This window comes from Rattus norvegicus, chromosome 11, assembly GCF_036323735.1.
Source record: "Rattus norvegicus strain BN/NHsdMcwi chromosome 11, GRCr8, whole genome shotgun sequence".
In the NCBI taxonomy this organism is placed as follows: domain Eukaryota; kingdom Metazoa; phylum Chordata; class Mammalia; order Rodentia; family Muridae; genus Rattus; species Rattus norvegicus.
Window position 1 is genome coordinate 96,725,064 of NC_086029.1, and position 19,686 is coordinate 96,744,749.

The 19,686-nt window shown below is 45.5% G+C and overlaps 1 protein-coding gene across 5 annotated transcripts in view; it reads right to left on the minus strand.

Annotated features, from left to right (window-relative positions):
• Klhl22 (kelch-like family member 22) overlaps window positions 1-11,016 on the minus strand; it is a 40,912-nt gene extending 29,896 nt beyond the window's left edge. Inside the window, exons 1-2 of one of the 5 annotated variants that reach the window (XM_063270457.1) lie at window positions 10,922-11,016; window positions 6,215-6,477 (exon numbers count right to left, since the gene is read on the minus strand). In XM_063270457.1, the coding sequence (XP_063126527.1) occupies window positions 6,215-6,441 (227 nt within the window). In that variant the 5' untranslated portion in view covers window positions 6,442-6,477; window positions 10,922-11,016. Of the gene's footprint in view, window positions 1-6,214; window positions 6,478-10,360; window positions 10,817-10,921 lie in introns of those variants that run through there. The other 4 variants (XM_006248700.5, XM_006248699.5, NM_001107079.1 and 1 more) reach the window with 4 other exon arrangements.
• Between the last annotated feature and the right edge of the window lie 8,670 nt (window positions 11,017-19,686).

The following is a 19,686-nucleotide window of genomic DNA, read 5'->3' on the forward strand; positions in this document are numbered from 1 at the left end:
AGTTTGCTATTTAATGTTAAAAACCCCAGGTTTTAGGCTGGAGAGATGGCTCAGCAGTTAAGAGCACTGACTGCTCTTCCAGAGGTCCTGAGTTCAAATCCCAGCAACCACATGGTGGCTCACAACCATCTGTAATGAGATCTGGTGCATCTGAATATAGTGACAATGAACTTATATAAATAAAAAATTAATGCCTTAAAAAATATATATAAAAAAAAACAAACAAAAAACCCCTCAGGTTTGTGGGCTAGAGAGATGGTGTAGTGGGTAACATGTTTCCTATACTACTCTGGCTTCATCACACCCCTGTCATCCCAGTGATAGAAAACAGAGCCAGGAGAAGCCCTGGGGCTCACTGGTCAGGTTCAGTAAGAGACTATCTCAAAACTGGAAATAAGATGAAGAGCAAGGGAAGAAAATGATCTTGGGCCTCTACATGGGTGGTAGATACTAACACACACACACACACACACACACACACACACACACACACACACACACACACACACACACACACCCTACAGCAGACTAGTGGTGTAGCCTCTAACAGAGCACCTGTCTAGCATGTGCCAAGACTGCTGGGTTTGATTCTTAGCAGTGCAAAATAAAAAATATTCATTCCTTGGCATTAATGAATATATAAGGTATATAGCAAGGGTCTAACATTGTTCTTCCAGTGGCAATGGTGACATCTATTGCCCCTCCCATATCAAATTTGATATGATTTACCATATCATTTTTGTCACATGCAGAGTTCCTGATATATTTATGATGTTTCTAAACTTCCTGGCTTTTTCTATATTTCCTTCTCTTTCACCAACAGGAAATTTCAAATCCTGTTCGTCCATATCATGCATTATTGAATAGGGCCAATCTCCTTGCATGGCTGTTGTTGTCAACAATTTCTTGGCCAATGCTTGCTTTTTCTTTTCAAGTTTATAACTAATTTGTACAATTTACTCCCAAATCGTCTCATGTGGATGCTAGGGTGTGTCACAGGGTACCCCACAGTACACCATTTTGCCCATACATCTTCCAATAAAGCCTCTTGGAAATATAGTAAACATTCAGATTAATACAGAGAGAACTAGCTCTTTGCAAGGAAAACAACAGCTGCTTTATGTCCGGCTCGTCTTGGCTTCTCTTTAAAGGGCTGGCAAGCTCCCAAAGTCCTATAGACCAAGCACGAGTTAAACTTATTTCCAGATACTCCACATTTAGCCAGCCCTTTGCCATCTCTCTTTGCATCCTGTACTCTAGACTTTCCATGGCTGCTACTATGCAGACTTCCCTTTATGACTTCTCTGCTCAGACCTCCAAGCTGCTGGTAAGAGCAGAACTAGCAGCACCCTGAGCACTGCCCCTAAGCAGCATGGGCATGGTTCATACACACCTATGACCCCAGCTCTCCAAAAGCACAAGCTGGAGAAGTGGTGAAAATTTTAGGCTATCCTAGTCCACCAGGGGATGTCTAATCAACTAAGACTACATAAAAAGACCCTTTGTCCAAAAACAAACAAAAAAAAATTAAATTTAAAGCCCAGGCCAGGGCCATGAACAGTGTAGCACATACCTTTAATCCCAGCATTTGGAAAGAAGCAAGAGGATTTTTGTGAGTCTCAGACCGGCCAAAGCAAATAGTAAAACCCAGGCGTGGTGGTTTAAATTGGTTTGGTCCCTATAGACTCATGTATTTGAATGCTTGGCCACAGGGAGTGGCACTATTAAGAGGTGTGGCCTCATGGGAGGGAGTCCATCACTGTGGGGCCTGGCTTGAGGTTTCTGATGCTCAAGCTATTCCCAGTGTGCCACACAGTCTTCTTTCTGCTTCCTTTGGATCAAGATACAGATAGACTCTTTCACCAGCACCATGTCTGCCTGCACTCTGCCATGTATCCTGCCATAATGGACTAAACCTCTGAAACTGTAACCCAGCCAGCGATTAAATGGTTTCCTTTGTAAGCGTTACTGTGCTCATGATGTCTCTTCACAGCAATAAACCCAAACTAAGACATCAAGTCTAAAAATTAAACCAAACAAAAAGCAGCAGCATTCACATCTGCATTCCCAGCACAAGTGTGAGAACCTGAGGTACACAGTGAGTGTGAAGCGATTAGAGCTAAACACCTAATGACCCTACCACACACAAAAAGACTAACTAAATAAACAATTACGTACAGCTAGATATGGTCATGCATGCCTGAAATCCCAGGACTGAGGTCATGGAGGAACAATTAAGGAGCTCAAGGCCAGCCTGGGTTACATGAGATCGTATCCCTCGGAGGAAAAGAGAAAGGATCCCCCAAATGATTCTTGAATGGACCCAGAATAGGTGTCGTGAAAGAAGGCTGAGATGTTCTGAAGGCTACAAAGACTCTAATCAGATAAAATCATACAATTCAGCTTACACTTTCTCTCCCCACTCCTTTTTGGAAACACAGTCTTCAGCAACCCAGGTTGGCCTAGAACCTGGTATGTTGAAAATGGCCTGATCCTTCTTTTTCTACTACCCACCCAAGTACCAGCATGCCCAGTTTACATGATACTAGAAATCAAACTCAGGGCTTCATGCATGCTAGGCAAATACTCCAAGTTACATCCCTAACCTAGCTAAATATTCTTAGGCTGACAGTGGTATTATAGATGTGTGAGAGCAACCTCAGCCATACTGGAGTACTTAAAGATAAAAATATTGGGATCGAGCCAGGTGTAGGCAGTGTATAGACCAAGCACTCATCAGGCAGATCTCTGAGGAGAAGGCTACCCTGGTCTATATAGCAAGAGCCAGAGCTACATAGTAAAACCCTGTCTCCAAAAAAAACCAAAAAGTCTTGATGTTTAGCAGTTCTTGAGAGAAATTCTAAACAATGTTCATAAATGATAGACCCAGGATGATATTTGAATAATTAAAAATCAATAGGGGGCTGGAGAGATGGCTCAGTGGTTAAGAGTTCTGACTGCTCTTCCAGAGGTCCTGAGTTCAATTCCCAGCAACCACATGGTGGCTCACAACCATCTGTAATGGGACCTGATAACCCTCTTCTGACATGTCTGAAGAGAGCAACAGTGTATTCACATACATGAAATGAATAAATCTTTAAAAAAAAATCAATAGGGAAAAAAATCCCCAAAGAAAAAGTACATGGAATCCGGTGCTGGGGAGGCAGAGACAGGAATCCTGGGGCTTGGTGGCTAGCCAGTCTAGCTGAATCAGGGAGCCCCAAGCTCAGCCAGAGACTGTCAAAACCACAGTGCAAAAGACTCAAGGAAGATATCTAATGTCAGTCAGTCACACACACACACACACACACACACACACACACACACACGGGGAGGGGGAGCAGGAGGGGAGGCATATGCAACAACAAAACACACAGGGGAAAAAGCCAAGCTAGTAAATATCTGTGTAGCTAATTTTTTTCATGGTGGTTAATTTTAGCGTTTGCTTGTTTGACTTTTTTATTTTTATTTTCTTTGAGACATGGGACTATGTAATTCTAGTCCTGGAACTCACTAAGTAAACTAGGCTGGCCTTGAATTCACAGAGATCTCCCTGCTTCTGCCTCTACCATGCTCAGCCCTTGCTGGCTAACTTTGGGTGTCAATATGACTAGATAAAAGATACCTAAAGCAGCAGCACCTCCTCCTAGCAGAGACTGGCATGAACCTCAGTGGACTAAGTGGGGAAGACCCCATCTCATCTCCTGACTCTGGACATGAGAACTCAGATTCTCTGGCTCTTGGACTTACATCAAACTCCCTAAGGTTCCCGAGCCTTGAGCCTTACACTGAGAATTACACACAGCTAACATTCCTGGTTCAAGCATTCAGATTTACCCTGAGCCACACTATTAGAATCCCAAGATCTTCAGCTGTCAGACTGCCTGCCATGTGGTTTTTCAGTCTGTACAAGTATGAGTCAGTTTTCCTTCTCTTCTCCCATATATCACTTTGTGTTCATTCTGTCTCTCTAGAGAACGCTAACACAAGTTAGAAACTACGATAGGAGTACGTGACAAATTCCAGCTCTACTGTGTGAGTCAGACAAACCAACCCAGTTCTTCCCCATGTGCTAAGTCCTGACATGTGGTCATGCAAGAAGCCAGGGAAAGCACTGAAAGGATCATAGAGCATATCAGACAGGCCAAAGCTTAACTCCTGGTAATGGGAGGTCATTGTGAGTGACTTTCTTCCAAGCAATTCAGCTGAACCTCATGGTAAAGATTATTGTAGTTGGGCTTGTTGACTGTTTACATGCCCATGGAGAGCTGGGGAGGAGGATCATGAGATCCCTACCTGAATACCCAACTCCCTACCACCCACTGTATGTAACACTGCCTTATTTGCACATGGTTCCAGGAATATTAATTAGGCTGAAGAAGACTAGGGGAAGGGGACCCCATTTGTGCAGTTTTAAGGAAGCCCTCATCTCTGCTAGGTAAAGGCTATTCAGGTGCTGACTGTTGGAGGAGGAGCACCCACATCCCTGTACATAACCCCTCCTCTACGCTACTTAAGAAAATCTAATAAACTCATTGGTTCCCCAGAGTAAAGTTGGGTGGAATTATGCCCTGATTTGTTGTTGGGACCTTAGGAGGATGGGTGGAATTGCTCACATCTCCTGGGAAGGAACTTTTAGCAGCAACAGGGGTTATAAGACAGATAGTAGCTGGCCAGGGAAAAGGTGACTTTAAGCATCATGCAGATGTGTGACGAATCGCTTTACAGTAACAATTTTCTAGCTTTAGATGTCTGCTTTCAGAGGTGTCAGAGGATGAGTGTGCAAACCTCACAGACAGCATTCTAACGGGTGAGGGGTAAAGTGTCGCGACATCTTGAAAGCAGGCATGTATATAGAGACTGAAAGCAAGGAAGCAACGTGTTAGCATTTGTTAGTTATATTCCTTACACACTAGCCTTAATGTGTTAGCATTTGTTGGGTTGGGGATTTAGCTCAGTGGTAGAGCACTTGCCTAGCAAGCACAAGGCCCTGGTTCAGTCCCCAGCTCCGAAAAAAAGAATTAAAAAAAAAAAAAAAAAGATAACATGTTAGCATTTGTTAGTTATATTCCTTACACACTAGCCTTAATGTGTTAGCATTTGTTGGGTTGGGGATTTAGCTCAGTGGTAGAGCACTTGCCTAGCAAGCACAAGGCCCTGGTTCAGTCCCCAGCTCCGAAAAAAAGAATTAAAAAAAAAAAAAAAAAGATAACATGTTAGCATTTGTTAGTTATATTCCTTACACACTAGCCTTAACATATTAGCATCTGTTAGTTATATTCCTTACACACTAGCCTTAACATGTTAGCATCTGTTAGTTATATTCCTTACACACTAGCCTTTGAACATCGCAGGTTTTAAATCATGACAAGGAAATCACCAAATACTGCATTTGCAGTTGAATATTCTCTTATAAAACACAACACTGTAAAGCCAGCCAGCCATGACCCAGTCTTGAAAAATGAGAACATGCCCAAAGGAGAAACAAACTGAAAGATAAACTCTTAAGACCTCTTCTATGCTAGGCTGGTTGATGAAGCCTGCACAATAGACTGTGGGAAAGACTAAGACAAGAGAAGACCCAGTCATCTTCGGTGCCAGTACCCCGACTTGGTAAAGTCAGGATAACCTGTTATTAGCCCTACAGAAACAGTCACAGGAGAGCCCCTTCCTTTTTGAGGATTTATAGATAGTTCCTTAATGGTTGCTGAGGGAGTTAAGACATTTTCCTAAGTCACTGGGAAGGTACTCAATTCACTAAATAAACCTGTGACTCAACTCTCCTGTCAAAGGCCTTAATGTATTTAGTGGATCACTAAAATCAAAACAAAAACATAGGAGAGCTGGTAGGGAAAAGAAGGGGGCCTTTGGGAGTGCAAAAGAGAGTATTAAGGTGAATATGATCAAAACACATTGTGTGTGTGTGTGTGTGTGTGTGTGTGTGTGTGTGTATCAGAGTGCCCTAATGAAACCCATTATTACATATAGCTAATATATTCTGATAAAGACATTGAAAACATGAGCATAAGCTGGGCATGGCTGTGCACGCCTTCAATCCTAGCACTTGGGAGACAGAGGCAGGTACTCTTTGCTCCATGCCAGCATGGTCTACAAAGTGAGTTCCAGGACAGCCAGAGCTACATAGAGAAATCTTGTCTTGAAAAAAAACAAAAACAAAAACACAAAAAAGAAAAGTTAACTATAGGTAGCTTACCTGAAGTAATCACATGATGCAGCCAGCAGAATCCGATGGGCCTCAATGTGCCTCCCCTCTACCACCAGGACAACATCAAAGAGGATCCCACTGTCTCGCAAAGCAAGCAGTCCCCGGAGCAGGGCCTGGGAGTGCTGTGTGCTTCGATAGGTATTGTTGACGCAGTGTGAGTGGGAGGGCTGTGTGGACAGCTTGCACAGCTGGGCAAAGTCCTGCTCCTCAGCCATCCTGACAGCCGCAGCAGCCCTCACTACTGTAGTCAGCTGCAAGACAGGGGGAGCAAGGAGTGAGCAGGTAGGTAGGTGGCAGTGCCACACAGGCTGAAAGTACTTACCTGTGGCACCTGGTGCAGTGACTTCCCTAAGACCCCAAAACCACTATTCCCTGTTTCCTGCCAGCCCTGGTCCCACTTGACCTTCTGTCTTATAACCTGGTCTCTTCAGCCTATGTGCCACCATCAGCACTGCAGTAAGACAGAAGTGTTCTGAGGCTGCCACGATGACTCACAAGTGTTATCCCAACTACCTGGAAGGCTGAGACTGCAAGATCACAAATTCAGGAGCAGCTCAGCAACTTAGAGAGCCTGTCTCAAAGCAGAATTAAAAAAGAGGATACAGGGTATGATTCATTAAAGCACTTATCTAGCACATGTGGGGTCTAACACTTGATCCCCAGCATTGGGCAAAGAAAGAGTTTGGAAGACTTGAGACAGGACAGAAAGACAGGGAAAATTAAGAGAATATGGAAATGCTGGGTGTGGTAGAACACATTTTTAATCCCAGCACTCAGGAGGTAGAGGCAAGTGGATCTCTATGAACTGGAGTCCAGCCTGGTCTACAAAGGGAGTTCTAGAATAGCCAGGGCTGTCACACAGAGAAACCCTGTCTTGAAATGAGTAAGTAAGTAAATATGTCGCTCCCCCCACCCCGTGTGTGTGTGTGTGTGTGTGTGTGTGTGTGTGTGTGTGTGTGTGTGTGTAAAAGGGTGGAGGTAGGCGGCTGGAGAGATGAATCAGTGTTTAAGAGCATGTACTGCTCTTCTACAGGATCAGAATTCTATTCTGAACAGTCCAGAGTTCTGTTCAATCCCCATCCTTATGTTGAGAGTCTCATAGCTGCCTGTAATTCCAGCTCTAGAGGAATCTGATGTCTCTAGTTTCTTTGGGTACATGCACTCACATGCACACAGATATAAACATGCACATATATAATTAATACGCATTAAAAAAAAACTCAAGGCCATCCTTATTGACAGTGGGAGTTTAAGGCAAACCTAAGCTATATGAGAACCTATGTCCAAAAACAAACAATCATGCTCAAAAACTGCAACAAAAAAATGATTTTAAAAGGAGCCATAAAACCTCAACCAAGAAAACAAACCTACTACAAATATTCCTTTACCAACACATACACACACACACACACACACACACACACACACACACACCCTGAATGAACCATAAACAACAGTGCATAGTCAGCTACTAGAGATCAGGAAACAACCAACCTGGAGGTAAGATATGGGCCATGGCTAACCATATGTTCTTTTAGCACAGGTCAGCCATTTAGGAGGCCATGGACCCTGTCCACCTCATGCTATCCTACTTACACTTAGGAGTTCCCTACCATAAAGACATTTGCCCTGTAAGTCTGGCAGCCTGAATCCAATGCCTGGAACCCACATAGATGGAAGGAAAGACTAAACTCCACCAAAATGTCTTCTGACCTCCCCTCATACACTGTGGTACACACATGTACACATAAAGTAACAATAAATAAGTTTAAAGATTTATTTTTACTTATGTGCAATATGTATGTGTAAGAGACCTCAGCGGTCAGAAGAGAGTGTCAGATCCTCTGGAATACAGTTGTGAGCCATTAACCAAGGTGCTAGGAACAAAACCCAAGTCCTCTGTAAGAGCAGTAAGCACTCTTAAACTACTGAACCATTTTGCCAGCCCTCAAATATGTGTATTTTAAAATGAAAAATAGATGTCAAGGGAAATCAAATCTAGCCCAAAAGCCTTCTTACTGAAGGAGCACATTTCTCCCCACCCTCACCTCCTCTTCAGGACCCACGTGCTCTCAAGTCTCTCCTGCCTCCCATCACCGTGCCTCCTTCTCTTCCATCCCCTGGATGCTGGGGCTCTATTGGCTTACCCACACCTTCATTCTACCTGAACCAGATGCCTTCTCACAAGGCCCTAGAGATGGTTAGAGCTTATGTCTTGGCAACTGTTTCTGGGTTAGGATCTCTCCAGCCTGGAACTCTGCTGTAAAGTAATTCCTCCTCTCCTGACTTCTTCCTTTCCTTCAATCCATCCATTCCCCAGGACATGCATTCCCAATGGCATCTCCAGCCAGAATCCCTCCTAATTGGTCTGTTTTTGTCAGTTGCATGCTCCATTTCTACCTGAAACCTCCTAATCTCCATGATCTCTTTTCCTTCTTAAGCTTATGTTTTGTAAGATCCTTTGGTCTTGATTCTACTCCTGTATCTTGCACAGCCATCCCCTTATTTTTTCCAATGGCCACAGTTTGGAGTCAGAGCATAGAAATGTTGTTCCAAAGGATTTCCCTAACTCTCGCCTCATTACCCTGTGCCATCTCCCCACTTAATACTCAAAGGCTTTCTTCCTTCTCCTGCCTGCCACATTACCAGTTCTTAGACCCACAGGAACACCTGCAATCCTCTAACAGAACTATGTTCGTTTCTCATAGTACTATTCTGGCCATGATCTAGTTGATCACATCTACCTAGAGCCTTCATACAATCTCAAAAAACATGCTCTGGTAGGGAACCAGTCTTCTCTACCCTTGACAGTTTGTCTCCCAAGCACCTCAAGGTTAGTTTCTATGGCAATATCTGCTAACCAGACTCTGGCTGCTACCTTCAAACCTCAGCGTCCTGGAAGGCTTCCCCATCTGTGGATGATTAATTGCCTTAACAGACACTGACTAGGGGCTGGGGATTTAGCTCAGTGGTAGAGCGCTTACCTAGGAAGCGCAAGGCCCTGGGTTCGGTCCCCAGCTCCAAAAAAAAAAAAAAAAAAAAAACCAGACACTGACTCCCCCCCCCCCCCCCCGCAATGCACATGTTGGGGTGGTCTCCATTGCTGTCAGCTGAGCAGCCTGCCTGCCCTCTTGGAAATATCATCTACTCTCTAAACAGCCACCACAAAAACAAGTACAGTAAAACAGGATGGCTACTCCTTTGGATAGGCAGAGCACATTTACTAAGCTCAAGAAAAGAAATTCAGTACAACCAAGAGTGCAACAGCATCCAGGATCTCTGGTATAGTAACAGATCTGTAACTCCAGCACTCAGGAATGCTGATACAAAAAGATCACAAAGTTGGAAGCCAGCCTACAATATGTAGACTTGTCATAAATAAATAAGGAACAAGTAGGGTTAGAGAGAAGGCTCAGTGCATTTAACACAAAACTATTTGTTCAGAGAACTGGAGTTTTGTTCCCAGCACTGACATCCGGTCGAGATGCTCTCTGCTGGTCTCCAGAGCCTTCACTCCTTCACCCAGGTGCACATACAGACACTTGTTTTTTCAAGTGTCCTGTGTAACAGCCTTCACTGTCCTGGAGTTCTGTTGATCAGGCTGGCCTCGAACTCACAGAGATCTGCCGTCCTCTGCCTCCGGAGTACAGGGATTAAAGGCAGGTGTCACCACACCTGTCTTCACTCTTTTTAACGACAAAAAATTAAGGAGACTCTAGTGACTACATATCTTCAATATTCCTCTTCACTTTCCATTTGCTTCGGCTTATAACTTCATGCTTCTCACGCGTGTAAACACGCTTTATTTAAGGGCCCCTAGTCAAGATATCTGGGTTTCCTATCCAAACAGCCATACACTGAAACATATTTTAGAGGAATCTTCAACGAACATTTACTAGAAAGGCATCCTTAATCTTCTGTAGGGGCTCCCATTCAGTATCTGTCCTCAACTTATCCGTATCACAACGCAACATGTGCAACAAAAGAAAAACCAGCAGCTTGGAATGAGAAAGAGTGGGTCCTTATTTCCACGGGGGGGGGGGGGGGCGCGGAGAGTCTCCAAGAGGTGCTGACGTGCTCTGTGGCTAGTTCCCTAGAGCACTGACTAGGAGCATTTCGGGGATCAGGCCTTACCCTAGGAAGCTGCCGCGGGTAGAAGGTGGCCCCGTTGCGCCCGGACAGGTCCGTTCGTTCGGCCTGTACAGGATCTAAACTAGTACATCCCGGGGATTTTGCACTGACAGCGCGAGCTCTCCGGCTTCTCTCAACAACCGCAGCAGCGGCTGAAGAGCCTGAGGTCACGCCGGGAGCGGCAGCCAGGCCCGCCCTGCCGCCTGTTGCAATCCCTGCTCCCATAGCTTCGAGGGACCCGGACAGGCCGGAGGCCACACTCGGACCCACGACTGGCTATAGAGAGTGGTCGACTGGGCTGCGAGGGCCACGGTCCGCCTCAGCCACGCGCAGGCCTCCGCCAGCCCGCGCCACGGCGCCAGGCCCGCGCCGGACGCCCTAGGGTCGCCCGGCCGGGCCCCCGCCACGTCAGGCAGTCGCCCGCGCCCTCCCCAGGCGCCCGTGATACTTGGCCCGTATCCCCGCGTCCGCCGCTGTCCCCGCTCCCTCTCCCATCCCCGCGTGCAGCGCAAGCTCGGCGACGAAGGCCTGCCAGGCCCACACGGTTCATGCCTCGCAGCTGACCTGGTGCTGCCGCAAGCTGTGGCCGCTCTCGCAGCAGGCGGGAGGCGGGAGGCTGGAGGTGGGGGCGGAGCCTCACCGTCACGTGTGATGCTGCGCAGGCGCAAGTGGACTACAGGGGGATCGCTGCGGGGCGGGGCGGAGCGAGGCCGAAGAGCGGGACTGGGGCTACACTGTCGTTGGACCGCTGGTCAGGAAACGCCACCCTAGAAGTGCCTTTTGGAGGTGCAAATTTATGCCCTTCTTTCCCTTCCTCCTTGCCTCATTCTTACCCTCACTCATTCTCTCATAGCTTCTTTGCTTGCTTGTCTCTTCACACCTAATCACTTACCCTCTCCCTCATTGCCTCCTTCCTCCCCTCACTCTCCTCTCTCATTCATTTCGTTTCTCCCTGCATTATTTCCTTCTATTCCTCATCGCGTATTCATTACTTCACTCATTGCTTCACTTGTCCCCTCCTTCTCGCTTCTTCCTTGCTCCCTACGTCGCTCCTACCCTCTCGTTCATGCTGTCTTCATTTCCCTCATCCCCTTATTTATTGTCTGAGTTCTTCCCTGTGCCTCTTATTTCTTTCTTCACTGGCCCAGGCATTCGCTTGCTTGTTTCTTCTCTCACTGTACTTTAGACTTTGGAAGGTCGCTCGCCCAGTGCTTTCTCTGGAGAGTGAAAATAAGCAAGGCCTTTATGAACAAGTGTTGATTTTCCTCTTTTCTGAGACTCTAGAGTAAAATCTCAAAACTCAGCTGCCCCTAGCTGTCCTGAGGACACCCACTTTTCTCTGCCTCACCTCCAAGAGGATCACACTCTGAGGGGTGCATACCTATAGCAGAATCCCAGAGGATAGCTGTAGGGCCTTCTTACAAATAGATAGAAGGAAACTGTAGTTTCAATGTGGAGAATGAAAGATAGGGGAAAGATATCACTAAGGAAGCCTCCTCGTGAAAAAGAGGAGAGAAGAAGAAAGTGAATAAAAGAAAGGCTGTTTCAGGTGAACCCTGATTGATGCCTGGAGGCTAGATATGGACCCAGAAGAAAAGATATGGACCCTCTTTCTAGAGAAAGAGGCGCCCAATGTAGGTGGACTTCTACCTATCAGGGCTCCCTGGAGCAAATGACAACACAGCTGGGGACTTTCAGACCATGATAAAAGTATTCTAGCAAGGGATGGTATACATATATAGAATACTTTTATCATGGTCTGAAAGTCCCCAGCTGTGCAAATACAAGGACATGAGATCCAACAAAAAGTAGAAGACAACATTCCCTTGTCATTTCTGGCTATCTAAAAATACAACCAAAACAGGTCACCCTCTAAAAAGTTTTAGAGATGGGGACTAGCAGAATAGGAAGGGATCCCACAATCTTTGCCCCAAAACTAGTTTATATAGTGTGAAGATATTCCCATCCCAAAAGCCTTGGTCTCTAGATTTGAAAGGAAACCCCTTTTTCCCCTTGTATAACAGTTTTTTCCCCAAGATTGGAGCATTTCATTCTTCAGGGAAACTCCTTAAGCAGGAAGGTTAAAAAAACTCTAATTAGTTTCAGGAAGTCCTTGAAACGGACCAAATTCACTTGGCCCCTCCCTGTCAGAGAAATAACAAAAGCTGAAAGTCCCTCTCTGACAAGTGAAACTGAGCTGCACAAGACTCTCCGAGGACAAAAGCTGCTGAGTAGACTCAGACCAGACCAACAGCCTTAACAAAGCAGGAAGCAGCTGGGCTGCCTGGAAGAGGTTTAGACCAAACAAGACACCTGGAAAGGACATTCCAATCTCCTCACCTGCCTGCAGGCTGTGCAGTGTGCTCCAGGTTTCCGGCCTGGTGAGCTGTCACCCATATTGGTTGGTGATTCAGCTGTCTTTGAGTCATTTCTGCGCCTGTAAGTGAAAGACCACCACCGGGGTGGGGAAGACCCCCACTCAAATCTCGAGATGACGCAACCCCCCAAGAATTCACGAGAAACGGGTCTTGATGTAATAGACAAGAGGTATATTTGAGGAACCAGAGCTCTGGGGACGACATGTATCTCACACAGGAGACAGAGGAGTCGACCCCGAGCCCAATTAGGGGAAGGTATTTATAGGGAAAACTACATAGGCAGTCGGCAACATTCACACAAAGCAATTTCATTGGTTTGTAACTTGGGCTCAGTTCAACTCTAGGACACCCTGCTTCTGGGGCAAGCTGACCCTAATTCTCATTTTTCTCAGGACTGTTGAGTCAGGCCTTATCGAGGCCAGATGGTTTGTGGTGGCTATAGCCAGGCTACATCCCCAAAACATGTGATGTTATTCTTTGCTGTGAAGTGCACTTGTCCTCACAGCAGGGTCAGTGGGGGATAGTTTAAAATCTTTATTCTTTCATAAGTAGCCCATCACCTATATTCCTGTTAGTAAACTCAATAACTTGTTTGTTTACCAACTTGGACTTTGGTCTTTTGTGGGTTCCATATCTAGGAAGAATAGACTTGTGTTCCAAGTCTCTAGGACAAGTTTTGTCAAACACTTCAAGACCCAGTTATGGCTTTCCTCTGGCCATAGCAGTCTATCGCTCCTCTTCTCTTTCCAGCTCCTCTTCAGACCTTGAAGGCCTCCGGTCCCCTGCAGGGCCTCCTCTCCTAATAATAGCTCTTCTGATGGCGATGTGTACCCATTCTTTTTCATGAACCTTCCAATGACAGACCAAAGTAAGGGTCCCACTGAGGTCCATATTTATGAACCAAAGAGCTTATTAGACTTATAAGAGACCGGGTGACCCCAAATAGCTTCAGAGACCCACCCTGCCACTGATGAGACCTCACGGGAGCTACATCATGCAGTCTCAGTTTCAGTTAGTCTTCCACTTCTTATATACTCCAGAGTCTCCCAAGATCACATGTGCCTAGGAGCGGGCCCAGAAGGACTAACTAGAAGCCCAGCGGAGGGACCTATGGTCCTCCCCTTTTTCTAGTGAAGGAGTAACATTACTAATATAGCAGACCTAGACAGTACTGTATTGTTCTGCTCAGTTAGGTACTGTGACTAACAGGCAATCTCTACTCCAAAATGGCTCTGGGAACATCATGGAGGAAAAAGCAACACTACAATAGTTATCTTGTCAGTCTTAATGGAGAGCAGTACCAGCCAGAGATCTGCAGTTGAATACAGGCAGATCCACTTACTGCCACAAGAACCAGAGTGAAACGATATAAAGAGATTCCCTGTCCATCGCCAAAATGTCACACTAGAAATGATGGTGACGGGGCTGGGGATTTAGCTCAGTGGTAGAGCGCTTACCTAGGAAGCGCAAGGCCCTGGGTTCGCAAGGCCCTGGGTTCGGTCCCCAGCTCCAAAAAAAAAAGAAAAAAAAAAAAAGAAATGATGGTGACAAGCAGAAGATGTTTTAGTAAAGGTGCTAAAGAGGAAATCAGGGCTCTCTTTTGTGGATTCTTCTTATTCTCGCTGATAACTTTTTCTTTTGGTTTGAGAGTTGGGGGCTTTAGTTTTTGTTTTTTGAGGGTCTCTCTGTGTAGCCTTGGCTTTTCTGAACTCACAGTGTAGACCAGAGGCAGATCCACCTGCCTCTCTGCCTCCTGAGGGCTGGGATTAAAGGTGTCCTCTGACACACCTGGCAATAAAAGAACTTCAAAACGGCCAGACCATCTTATTAGACTTTGAAAGGAAAAGCAACAAAGCCAGCAAGCTATAATCCCAAGCAGTGCCAGGAGAATGGAGGTGGAGAGGAGGGGAAAAGTCAGGCTTTTTGTTAGGATCAACAACAGATGTCTACAAGTATTTAGGGAAGGGGTCTTCAGAGAAGCATGGAGAAGCCATGTGCCACGGAGAGCATGTGTCCTGGTTTGAATTCAAAATAACCCCCAAAGGTTAAGGCATCTCAACACTGGGTCCCAGTTGGTTGTGCTGTTTGTAACAGTTGTGGGGAGATGCAGCCTTGCTGTAGGAAGTCTATCACTAAGGGCAGGCTTAGCCTAAAACTTCCACCCATTTCCAGGTCAGCTTTCTGCCACTGCCATGCCTGCCACTTGTCTGCCATGCTCCTCTCCACCTTGGTAGACTTTTAATCTCACTGAACTTGTTAAACCAAAGTAAATTCTCTCTTCCTTAGGTTGCCTTTGGCCATTTTATCACAGCAACAAAAATGTAACCAGTACCAAGTGCTAGGATTTTGGCTGATGTCCAGAAACAAGAGACAAAGGAAGCATGGCAGTGGTGGTGGGCGCCTTTAATTCCAGCACTCAGGAGGCAGAGGCTCGTGGAGCTCTGAAGTCTAAAGCTGGTCTAGAACAGCCAGGGGCACACACAGAAAGCCCGGTCTTGAAAAAAACAAGCAGATAGAAAAGGGGAAAGATAAGTTACACTCTTTGAGTTAGAACTTGGAAAAGTGGTCCAGTTTAGCAGTGAAGATGTGGGACCAACTGCCTTGAGGACCAGGGCTAAGGGCAATTATCTCAGTAGGAGGGCAGTGATTCCTCCCATGTCCTTATCATGGTTTCAGGTGAGTCAGCTTTTCCAAGGATATCATGGTCAGGTCAACTCTTTTTTTTTTTGGTTCTTTTTTTTTCGGAGCTGGGGACTGAACCCAGGGCCTTGCGCTTCCTAGGTAAGCACTCTAACCACTGAGCTAAATCCCCAGCCCCGGTCAGGTCAACTCTTAAGGGGGGAGTAAGACAATAGTATATAATGTTCTATTCTTTGGGACAGATCAGAACATCTTGTCTCCCCCACCCTCCCAACCCCCAGGGACAGATAGAGAACTCAGGGTACACTCTTTTGACGAGGAAGTAGCATTCCCTTAGTCCCAACAAGGTACTGGTGCCCCAACCTTCATATGCTGCTTTAAATCTTAACACAGGGCAGTTGTGGCAGGTGAGATGACTCAGCAGATAAAAGGTGCTTGCCAACCCTGGCAACCTAAGCTCACTTTCTGGAAATTGCATGGTGGAGGGATGACCCCTGTATGTTGTCCTCTGACCTCCACATGCACGTCATGGTACATTACACACACCTAATCAATCAATATAAAGTCTGTTTGATTGTGACATAGTTTCTCTACAGAGTCCTGTCTGTCCTGGAACTCACTATGTAGACCAGACTGGCTTCAGAATCATAGAGATCTGCCTACCTCTGCCTCCCAAGTGCTGGGATTAAGAGCAAATGCCACTGGCCCATCGATGTGTAACTTTTAAAAGGGAAGGGGGGGTTGTTGTGATGCTTACCTTTCTTGTTCTCTCTCTCTCTCTCTCTCTCTCTCTCTCTCTCTGCTGTTAATGTCTGGAGCTGCTTGTATTCTTTTTTTTTTTTTAAGATTTATTTATTTTATGTATACATTGTCACTGTCTTCAGACACACCAGGCATCGGATCCCATTACAGATGGTTGTGAGCCACCATGTGGTTGCTGGGAATTGAACTCAGGACCTCTGGAAGAGCAGTCAGTGCTCTTAGCCACTGAGCCATCTCTCCAGCCTGCTGCTTGTATTCTAATGCTAATCGTGTCCCCCAAAACTGTTTGCACCAGAGGGTCTGCACTTGGCTTCTGGGAACCTTTGACAAATAAAGATGCCAGCAGCCAATAGCTGGGAAGAAGAGAAAGAGGTGGGATTTAAGATTCCCAGGCATGGGGCCTTGAGGAGGAAGGAGGAAATCCACCATGCCTTGGGAGAGTGTGGAGGAGAATGAGAGAGAAGCCACACCCGAGGTGTGTACAGGAGTGAGAAACAGATGCCATCCATGTAAAGGGACCAAGAGAACGGCTCAGAGGGCTTCTCCACTGGGTCTAGAGCAGCCACAATGGAGCATATAAATTAGTAAGTAGTGTCTTGGAATTATCGGTGGGAGGTAGATTCTAACCGCATGAAATTTAGGCAGTTCCCCAGCTATTGTGCTGCTTAAGGCGTGTTGAAATATAAAGGCCGTGGGTGTATCTTTCATTCGGGAACGTGAACTGCGGAGGCAGGAAGCGACCCTGCGTCAGGATTTATTAAAAATTAATACTACAAATGTCTGTCTGTGTGTCTCAAAAGTGTTTGCCAAGATAGAACAGATTTAGAAAAGGTTAAAGTAAACTTATTAAAGAAAATAGACTGATAAGAGAGACAGATGTAGTGGGTAGATTTCAAGAGAGGAAGTCACCCCCAAGACATGGTGGATCACAGACCTTCTAACTGCCTCTCTCTTTCCCTACCAGAAATCAGGTCATGCTTTCTTCAGTCTGTCCCTTAGGATAAAGAACTGACAGGTGTCTGTTGTAACAGAGCCCACAGGCCTTGGGGAGGAAAGAAATCCTACTCCCTCTTATAACTGCAAGATAATGTATGCTCCTACTTAATGCTGGCTTCTCTGGCCCTTGATAAGTAGGCTAGGCCAAGCTAAGTTACGTGGTACGGAACTTCTTGCCACCATCGGAAGACAGGTAAGAATCAGAAACCTTTGTTGGCAGGATTCGAAGTTACTTTCTTCCAGGCCGTCTGTCATGCGGTACATAGTGGCCTCAATTAAGTGTCAGCAGTGCAGCCAGTCCCTGGTAGGATGGTCCTCAGAGGAGAAAAGGAGTCCAAGATTGGAGGGAGGGAGTCAGGTAGTCTTGCAGCTCTAAATGACTAGCAATCGTGCCTTTTTCTGCAGCTCTGAGTAGCAGATTGCTTTGTTATTTATACAGGCTTCATAGAACAGACTCATTATTTCCAAGAAGTGTAGATTATTCGTCTGATTTTTTCATTGGATGTCCAGGGTTACAAGTTCAGTTACAATTAGAAAGTACAAACAGAACAGATTTTAATACTATCAGCCTTATAACTCCAATTCAGAGAATCTAAAGAATGTCTCCTCCAAAGCAAACACATTTATTATATGACAGCCTGCTTTTAGGTTGACAGTGTTTGCAGTTTGAAAGCACTCCAGGCAAGCAGAAACTATCTGAACTGTCTTTTTAGGAATAACAAACACTAACACCTAACTCCTTTACTACATTCTTTAACATCTACACTGTAAAGTAGGAAATTATTTTAGTCAACCCATCTTAGTTACTGAGTTCCACTCCCCCTGACTTTAAACTACATTTTCAGAGTGCTCTAAGCATATAGTAAAGAGAGGCTTCAGTCTGTAACTTCCTGGCCAGTCAGAGTTTGTCAGTTGTTTCTGTTTACCCTGCACCAATTATTCTGTTTGAGTTTGCTCAGGGGCAGATGACCCAAGAAGATTCCTGGCCTCATATAGCTTTATGCTTATCTGTGCTTAATGGTCTCCAGAGCATAAGGAAGACTTCCAAGGACTGGCCAGATAATGTTAAGTTTAGGACTTTCCTAAAAAAGTCTCAGGAAAAGCCATAAGTGAATCATAATGCAGAAAGTCCCCAAGAATGCAATACCAAAACCCAAAAGTGAGAGACAGAAAGACAGCGATTACAGCATTCAGTTCTGATTTATTCAAACTATGTCAAACAGCTGTGCTGGCTTTATGACTTTCCCTGTTTCCAGTGGGTGCGGATGTGACACTTAAGGAAGCTCCTCTTCAGCCCTGGGCCTGCTGTTCCCTCCAAGACCTCTTCACTTCAGCTCCTCTGAGGTTGACATGTATCAGCCTTCCAGGAAGCTGCTGCTTTTTATGTTATAACAAGAGAGAATGGGAATTCCTATATGACAGTTACAGGAAGTTACTTGGTCTTACTGTTAGGATGGGAGGAACTGACCGACAGGCCCTCAACAATAAGACATAAAGAACAATAGGTTGGGAGTTGCACACAGTCCCCTGAGGACCATTGTCTAGCTCTGGCTATCTCTTCCATTTGGAATGATCTTGCAAGATCCCAAGAGCACCTTGCTTCCCCATGAAAACCCGTGGGAGCTCCAAGACAGACTGGCTTGGAACCCTGCCTCACCACTCCCATCCCAGTCGGATATGCCGGAAACACAGACTACAGAGATGAGTTGTGAGAAGTCCCCTGAGCCCATTAAACTCAGGGACAAGACAAGGCTCCCACTCTCTCCCTATCTATTCAATAGAGTACTGGAAGTTCTAGCCAGAGCAATCAGACAACGAAAGGACTACAAAATGGAAAGGAAGAAGTCAAAGTATAGCTGTATGTGGATGATAGGATAGTAAACATAGTGACCCCAAAAATTGTACCAGAGAACTCTTACAGCTGATAAACAACTTCAGCAAAGTGGCTGATTATAATATCAAATCCAAAAAATCAATGGCCCTCATTTATACAAATGATGGAGGGTCCTGAGAAAGAAATCAGGGAAACAACACCCTTTACAATAGCCATGAATAAATATATATATATATATATATATATATATATATATATATATATATATATATATATATCTTGGTGTAACAATTCTTACCAAGATCTGTATGACAAGAACTTCGAGTCGCTGGAGGAAAAAACTGAGGAAGATTTCAGAAAATGGAAAGATCTCCCAAGCTCATGGATGGGTAGGATTAACAATGGTAAAATGGCGGTCTTACCAAAAGCACTCTATAGCTTCAATCTATAGCTTCAAGATCCAGCACAATGCTGGTGAGAGTGCAAACTTGTACAACTCTGAAAATCAACTTGGCATTTTCTCAGAAAACTGGGAATAGTTCTACCTCACAACCCTGCCAAATGGGGATCATGGAAGAGCTGGGCTTGGGGGCATGAGAGCAGACTTGATGGTTCCCCTAGCCAGCTGCAGTACTTGGAAGAGTAGCCCTGTACACTGTAGGAGAGAGAGAGAGAGAGATAGTTCAAGCCAGCCCTGCTGCTTCTCTGTTGTGCAGTGG